The 8,581-nt window shown below is 37.2% G+C and overlaps 1 protein-coding gene and 1 pseudogene across 1 annotated transcript; both read right to left on the reverse strand.

Annotated features, from left to right (window-relative positions):
- Positions 1-840: 840 nt before the first annotated feature.
- On the reverse strand, positions 841-1,683 carry LOC117668951 (olfactory receptor 11A1-like). The gene has a single exon (XM_034423000.2). The coding sequence runs from the start codon at positions 1,681-1,683 to the stop codon at positions 841-843; it is 843 nt and encodes a 280-aa protein (XP_034278891.2).
- Positions 1,684-4,647: 2,964 nt separating this feature from the next.
- On the reverse strand, positions 4,648-5,638 carry LOC148114050 (olfactory receptor 10C1-like; annotated as a pseudogene).
- Between the last annotated feature and the right edge of the window lie 2,943 nt (positions 5,639-8,581).

Here is an 8,581-nt window from a genome sequence, read left to right on the forward strand (position 1 = left end):
CCTGTATCTATTACAAAGTAATAGACATATAATTAAACATAACATATATGTTATTTATTTATCAAATGTATATGGATGCCCATCTCACAAGCTATGGTCCTGGGCAGCATATTAAGTTTTTAAAAAATAAATATGTAAACCATAATTCAAAATATAAAAACCAGAAGGCACAAATGAGGATAAATTAGACCAAACAGCATTTAATATTTCCAAGTAAAAAGCACTTAATATTTCCAAGTGAAAAATTCTTAACTATGGAAGGGTTTTATAAAACAGAGTCTCTTCTGATAATTGATCATTCATTCCAATAGAAGCAGCTTTGGGACTGGCATGAAATTTCCTATTGCTTCTTTCAAACTCTTCTCTGTAAAGGCCATATGTTTACCTGGGGAAAGGTTATAACTCAGCAGCAATTCTACCTCTTCCTCCACCCTCCCATTCAAGACATCTTGTGCTTTAACTCTTTTGTGAACACATTTCTTAAAATAACCATTTGCTTAATCCAGGAAGTTACGCAGATAGAAAAAAAAGCGCCTTTCTATAAAATTCTTCTTTTAAATATGCTGCATTACTTAAAGTTCAAAATTGTAAGAAACTTTCAAACTACCTCTTACATTTAACAAGAAACCCATCAAAATCTTTATTTCTAAGAGTAGAATGAACAATAAAAAATTCACTTGTGTATCCAACCTGCTCTGGCTTTCTCAAGTAAGAAGGACAAAATCATAGCAGAATTCTTTAATGTCCCTAATTACAGGAAAATCTAGAAGCATGATACTGTCCTCAAAAAACCCCAAATCTTAGTTTTACTGGGACAAGAACATAAACAAAAAAAAATGTTCATAATAGATTGCAATGATGCATCCTTCCAATTGTACACAATTTAGCAACTGCTTTTCGAAGGGCCTCTTTCACCTCCCTGTTTCGTAGGCTATATATCATGGGATTAAACAAAGGGGTCAGGATTGTATAAAACAGAGATAAAACTTTGTTAATGTTTCGCAGTCCATCTGTTTTAGGCAAAATGTAGACAATCATTAAGGTACTATAGATACATATAGCAGATATAAAAATAGTTACTATTTCAATCAAGTGAGTGTCATTGCATGCAAGCTTTAATATTGGATTCAATTCACAGAAGAAATGATCAATTTCAGTGGGACCACAGAATTTTAACTGATACATAAAATATAAAACTATGCTCATAACAAATAAACCATGAATCCATGATCCAACTATAAACTGGAGGCAAATTCTGCTATTCATTAGCATTGTGTAATGCAGCGGCTTACAAATTGCTACATACCTATCATATGACATTATCCCTAGGAGACAACATTCAGCAACTGCCAAAATGGCAAAAAAGTAATATTGCATCATGCAGCCAGTTACAGAAATGGGTTTCCTTCCACCATAGAGGAGATTAGACAACATCATTGGAAGAATGCTTGAACTGTAGCAGATCTCCAGGAAAGACAGATTACCCAGGAAGAAATACATGGGGGTATGAAGATGGGGATGAGTAACAACCAGCAAAATGATGAGGATGTTCCCAACCACTGTAACAATATAGATAACCAAGAAAAGATAGAAGAGAGGAAACTGCAACTCTCCAAGCCCTACAAATCCCAGCAAATTGAATTTCGTAATTTCTGTTCGGTTATCTTGTTCTGTTTCTGCCATTCCTGCAAATATGATATCTAATTTATTTGAGATGCTCAGAAATTATGTATTAATTTTTTATCTTTTTATGACATAAGTAATTATCACAGTTATAAAACATAAAGATGCAGTACACTAAAGTGAATGATGTTAAAATATTTTTGTCAACAATTTGATAGTTACAAACTAAGCAACAGAACATATGAAGCCTGAGAAAAAGTCTGGGAACAAAAGGTGAGCATAATGAAACAGAAGAAATTTTTGAATATTGTGGCTAAAAAAAATAAAAGTTTACTGGCTTTTTGTATTTGGTTATTTTGGGAAAGTCTCACTAAATTCACTGGAAGTTAAACCACATGTTTGGTTAAATAACTATCATTCAAAAATGTACAAAAATCTTTGACAATTGACTAGAATTATATACATTATTATAGATAAATATGTATGTGAATTGTATAGATAGGTATATGTAGATATAGATATGTATAATTCTATAGGAATAAGGTATAAATTACTATTATTATACTATGTTTAAATAACGTATAAGATGTAAAGAATATATTATTATATTATCATTAGTATATTATGTATTAGTTTAAAGTGTTGGAAGATGCTTGGGACCAGTGATGTCATATCTATGTCCAATGTTTTTAATTTTGAACTACTAATAAAAAACTTTTTTAAAAAAAACTTTCATTCATTCTTTCTATACTAACTAAAATTAGGAAGTGAAATCAAGAGGAAATTAGTTCCCTTTTTTAACTGATTTGTTTATCTTTTTCAGATCAGGCAAGATTGGCAAGGTTTTACTTACTTCAGCTAGGGAATTCTTACTTTTCTAAAGAAACATTCTCTTCCCATTTCTGAAATATGATACACACTTATTTGAATCCTGACTTAAGTTTCCACAAATACTATGTTTAGAGATTAATTGAGACTGTGTTCATTTGCAATAGACATATAGAATTAAAACTTGCTCAGCTGGTTAAGTTATATGTTATGTTACAAGGTGAAAACCTGAGAATTGGTTTGGCTTGATTCACATTAGATAGCATGAATTAAAGATAACAATTCAGTCTGTAGTCACTTAACACAGATAGTTGTCATCTACATTTGCCACAGTTCATTTTAGGAAACATTTGAGCACTGCTGGTTGGGAATTTTGGGAGTTATTGGAGCCCAAGAGGGAGCACTGTTTTGATGAATATGTCAGCACAAGAAATATGAAAATACACTCTCCTTTCCACCAGTTATTTTCAACTTCACAATGTGCTGTTTGTTCACCCCAATCATACTCTGCAAATATTGTGCATTATTTCTCATAACTGCTCTCCTTGTGTTTTCATTTTTGCTTGTACATGTAGGAGCTTATTATAAATACAGTATTTCACTCTGTTTAGTGTTTGGATTGTACACTATATATTAATGCAATATTTAGTTTTCTACTTTTTTTTAATTGTTCAATAGACTGCCTTGAATGTTGGCAATCCACTAGTGCCTCTTACATGTATTATACATGCTTGGTAACTTCCTTTTTCCCTGATTGGAAAATGTTTCAAAATGTATAATCACACTTAGGTGAAACTATATGGTATTGTCCCCATCCTTCTCACATTTTATATAGCAAAATATTTATGCAGTAAAGACAATGCTTATAGGAAGCATGGAGTCTTTCCCTTTGTGAATGATTTCCTTTCTTTAAGTTATTTTGCATTAGACTTTCTGAGGGCTGCTTCAAAATGAAGACATTGGACAGCATATTTTAGAAAAGTAAGAAGTCAGGCTTCAAAAGAATACCCAATCTGAAATTTGATTCAGAACTTTAAAAGAGTATAATTCTTACCTCTTACCCAGCCTCTTCAAGGTAAATTGGGATTATATTTGCCAGAAATTCCAGTCAAAGGACCAATTTATAAACTGTTGCTGATATATTAGCAACTCACCTATTCTGTAAGTGACTTTTCTTTCATTAAAAAAGAACCATCAATGCTAATTCAACAATTTGGTAAAATTATAATAAAAATACAACTTTTTAAAAAATTAAAACTTAACCTCAAGAAGACTCAAAAGAGTCCTAAATAAAATTTCATTTTATGGTTAATGATGGAATTAAATAAAATAGATCATTCTGAGAGAAGGTCTGGCCAGAATTACAAACAGGAAGATGTAGTATTGGCGCATAGCATTCCCTTGAAAAAGAAAACTGAAGAAAAACTGTAAAAAGTTATTGTCTAGAAATGTATCACATCTTTTTTATGGTTTTTTAGGAGTCTGACATTCATTGAGCAAATTTTGAGCTTCTCTTACCATCCGCATTAGGTTGTCTATAGAATCTTGATCTCTAGAATTGGCTCAGACTAGCAAAATAAAAGGACTAATTAAAGTAAAATCTAATTGAACACCATTTCTAAAAAAGACAACATTCTAACATTGCATTTTTCTTATATTGAAGGCCACAGTCCCTACTGTGCAAATTATTTTGGTTTATCCTAAAGGAAAAGAACAGGTCTCTAGTTGGTGATGCATATGGGAATCTGAAAACTTCCATACAAACACTATTGTTACAGATGAAGAGTAACAAAAATGCCAAAATGCTTCTTAGGAATAGGAGAAAGTGTTATCAAAGTAGCACTTCGTTACATCAAACTAACTAATTGACACAGGAGAATAAAAATTAAAACAAATGTGCTATCTTGTGATAGGCTTTACATGCATGTTTTACTTCCCTACATTTAACAAGAATGAATACATCAGAATGTTTATTTGTAAGAGTAGAATGAACACTAAAAATATTCACTTTTGAATACCATTCACTCTGCATTTTCTTTCTCAAGTAAGAAGGACAAACTCAGAGTAGAATTCCTTAATGTCCCTAATTTCTAATACAATATTGCAAAGAAATTGAAACGTGATGTTGTCCTCAAAGAACCCCAAATCTTGGTTTTATTAGGAATAATACAAGATCATGAACAACAACAAAAAAGTTCATTTTAGATTACAGTGATGTATTCTTTCAGTGGCACACAATTTAGCAACTGCTTTTTTAAGGGTCTCTATTATCTCCCTATTTCATAAACTGTATATCAGGGGATTGAGCAAAGGGGTCAGAATTGTATAAAACACAGACAAGACTTTGTTGATTTCTCGCAGTCCATCTGTTTTGGGCAACATGTAAACAATTATTAAGGTGCTATAGAAAATGGACACTACCATGAGGTGTGAGAAGTGGGTTGTGAAAGCTTTTTTTCTTCCATTGACAGATGACATTCTCATCATAGTAGAAATAATAAAAATATAAGATGCCAAGGTCAAGAAGAAAGGAAGCAAAATACACAGAATAGATAACAAAGTAGTTGCAAGTTCAATCAAGTGCGTGTCACTGCATGCTAGCTTTAATATTAGATTCAATTCACAAAAGAAATGATCAATTTCAGTGGGATCACAGAACTTTAACTTATGCAGTAGATATAAAATTATGCTCATAACAAGGAAACCATGGATCCATGATTCAACTATAAACTGGAGGCAGATTCTCCCATTCATTAATTTTATGTAATGCAGTGGCTTACAAATTGCTACATACCTATCATATGATATTGCCCCTAGAAGACAACATTCAGAAACTCTGAAAATAGCAAAAAAATAATATTGCAGCATGCAGCCAGTTTCTGTAATTGATTTCCTTCCACCATAGATGAGATTAGACAACATCATCGGAAGAATGCTTGAACTGTAGTAGATCTCCAGGAAAGCCCAGGAAGAAATACATGGGGGTTACCCAAGAAGAAATACATGGGGGTATGAAAATGGGGATGAGTAACAACCAGCAAAATGATGAGGATGTTCCAACCACTGTAACAAAGTAGATAAGGAAGAAGAAGCAGAAGAGAGGAGCCTGCAGATCTTCAAGACCTGCAAATCCCAGCAAAATGAATTCCACGATTTCTGTTTGGTTATCTGGAAATGGTTCTGCCATTCCTGAAAGTACAATACCTAATTTATTTGAGCTGCTCAGAAATTATTTATGCAGTTCTTATCCTTTTATCTCATAATCAATTATCACAGTTATAAAAGATGAGATATATAAAAGTGAATGACAGTTTTTCTGTTAATGATTTGATAATTAAAAATGATAGCATAGCACGAGACATTTGTACCCAGACGATACACTGTTTAATGGAAAATGGATTGTTTGTATTAAAATAAAATAATAAATAAATAAATAAAAGAAATGACAAGAACACAATATATGGGAACCTGAGAAAAAGTCATTTGAGAACAAACTGGTGAACCTTATGAGGTCAGGGAAACTAATACAGATATGGTGCTTAGAAAATTAAAGTCCATTGGGTTTTCATTTTCTGTTTGTATGTGGTAAATCTCACAGAATTCAGCATAAGTGTTCTACTAAATAACCTTTATTGTGAACAAGAACAAGTCTTTGGCAATCCATTTACTTTTTTTATACCAACTAAAATTAGAAAGTGACATTCAGAGGAAATTAGTTTCCTCTGTTTTTTTACTGATTTGACACTTAAAGTCTAATTTGAAATAACCATTTATTTTTTCAGACAGGAATTTTTTTTTAGGTGTTATCACTTAGCTCACCAAGAGAATGTTTACTTTTCCTAAAGTTCCCATCCCATCTGAGAAATATGAATCTTCGAATCATGTCTTAAGTTTCCAAGATATCATGTTTACAATTGAACCGAGACTATGTTTCCTTCTTTTCTCCCTATTTTAAACAGGAAAGGCATATGCTCATTTGCAATAGAAACACAGAACTTGAATTTGCTGGTTTCATTTCACAGTTTGCTTTGCATGTTATATTTTTTTTTCATTTTTTTTTTTCATTTTATTAGATTTCTATACCGCCCTACTCCCGAAGGACTCAGGGCGGTGCACAGCCAAACAATAAAAACACATACATACAAAATTTAAAAATAGAATAAAATCAGATTAAATAATTTTGGCCCCGACAAATTTAAAACCCCAAACTTTTAAAACCAATTTAAAATTGAATATATAAAATACTAAAAGATATTTAAAATTTTAAAAATCTTTTATAAAAGAGGGGGAAAATTAGGCCAGGCTGGCCTGGTGAAATAGTAAGGTCTTTAAGGCGCGGCGGAAGGTACGCAGATCCAGGATCCTCCGTATCTCTGGGGGGAGCTCGTTCCAGATAGTAGGTGCCCCCACAGAGAAGGCTCTCCCCCTGGGGGCCGCCAGTCGGCATTGTTTGGCTGACGGCACCCGGAGGAGCCCCTCTCTATGGGAGCGTACCGGCCAGTGGGAGGCTATTGGTGGTAGTAGGCGGTCCCGCAAGTACCCAGGTCCTAAGCCATGGAGTGCTTTAAAGGTGGTAACCAGAACCTTGAAGCGCACCCGGAAGACCACCGGGAGCCAGTGCAGCTTGCGCAGGAGGGGTGTTACATGGGAACGCCATGTCGCTCCCATTACCACCCGCGCGGCCGCACTCTGCGCCAGTTGGAGCCTCCGGGTACTCCTCAAGGGGAGCCCCATGTAGAGAGTGTTGTAATAGTCCAGGCGGGAGGTGACAAGGGCATGAGTGACCATGCGTAACGAGTCCCGATCCAGAAAGGGACGCAACTGGTGAATCAGGCGAACCTGATGAAAAATCCTCCTGGTCACGGCCGTCAAGTGCTCTTCTAAAGACAGCTGTGAGTCCAGGAGGATGCCCAAGTTGCGAGCCCTCTCCGTGGGGGCCAGCGATTCGCCCCCAATAGTCAGCAATGGCATCAACTGACTATCGGGACGTCGGAAACCACAGCCACTCGGTCTTGGATGGGTTGAGCCTGAGCCTGTTCCTCCCCATCCAGATCTGTATGGCCTCCAGGCACCGGGACATCACTTCAAGGGCATCGTTGGGGTGATCCGGGGTGGAGATGTACAGCTGGGTGTCGTCAGCGTACTGATGGTACTCCACCCCGAAACCACGGATGATCTTGCCCAGCGGCTTCACATAAATGTTGAACAGGAGAGGCAAGAGGACCGACCCTTGCGGCACCCCACATATGAGGGGCCTCAGGGTCGACCTCTGTCCCCCTGTCAACACAGACTGCGACCGGTCAGAGAGAAAGGAGGAGAACCACCGCAACACAGTGCCTCCCACCCCCAACTCTTCCAACCGGTGCAGCATGATACCATGGTCGATGGTATCAAAAGCCGCTGAGAGATCTAACAGGACCAGGACAGAGGAGCACCCCCTGTCCTGAGCCCTCCAGAGATCATCAACCAACGCAACCAATGCCATTTCCGTGCTGTACCCAGGCCTGAAGCCCGACTGGAATGGATCCAGATACGTCATTTCATCCAGGTGCTGGGCGAGCTGTTGCGCGACCACACTCTCAACAACCTTTGCAACAAAGCGAAGGTTGGAGACGGACGATAATTTACCAACATTGCCGGGTCCAGGGAAGGCTTCTTGAGGAGAGGCCTCACCACCGCCTCTTTCAAGGTGGCAGGAAAGTCACCCTCACCCAGCGAAGCGTTTATAATCCCCTGGAGCCAGCCTCGTGTCACTTCCCGGGAAGCCAGTACTAACCAGGAAGGACACGGGTCCAATAAACAAGTGGTCGCATTCAGTCTACCCAGAATCCTGTCCACGTCCTCAGGGGTCACAGGATCAAACTCATCCCAGATAACATTCTCAAGACCTGCCCCTGTCTCTCCCCCTGAGACTACCCAGTTGGAGTCCAAATCTTCCCAAATCTGAGTGATTTTGTCATACAGATACTGAACAAAATCCTCGGCTCTACCCTCCAAGGGGTCCTCCCGCGCTTCCTGGTGGAGCAGGGAGTGGGTCACCCTAAAGAGGGTGGCCGGGCGATTTTCTGATGACGCAATAAGAGCAGCAAAATAACTACATTTCGCTGCTTTTATTGCCACTAAGTAATTC

The sequence above is a fragment of the Pantherophis guttatus genome, chromosome 4, assembly GCF_059756535.1.
Source record: "Pantherophis guttatus breed Tessera chromosome 4, ASM5975653v1, whole genome shotgun sequence".
NCBI classification, from domain to species: domain Eukaryota; kingdom Metazoa; phylum Chordata; class Lepidosauria; order Squamata; family Colubridae; genus Pantherophis; species Pantherophis guttatus.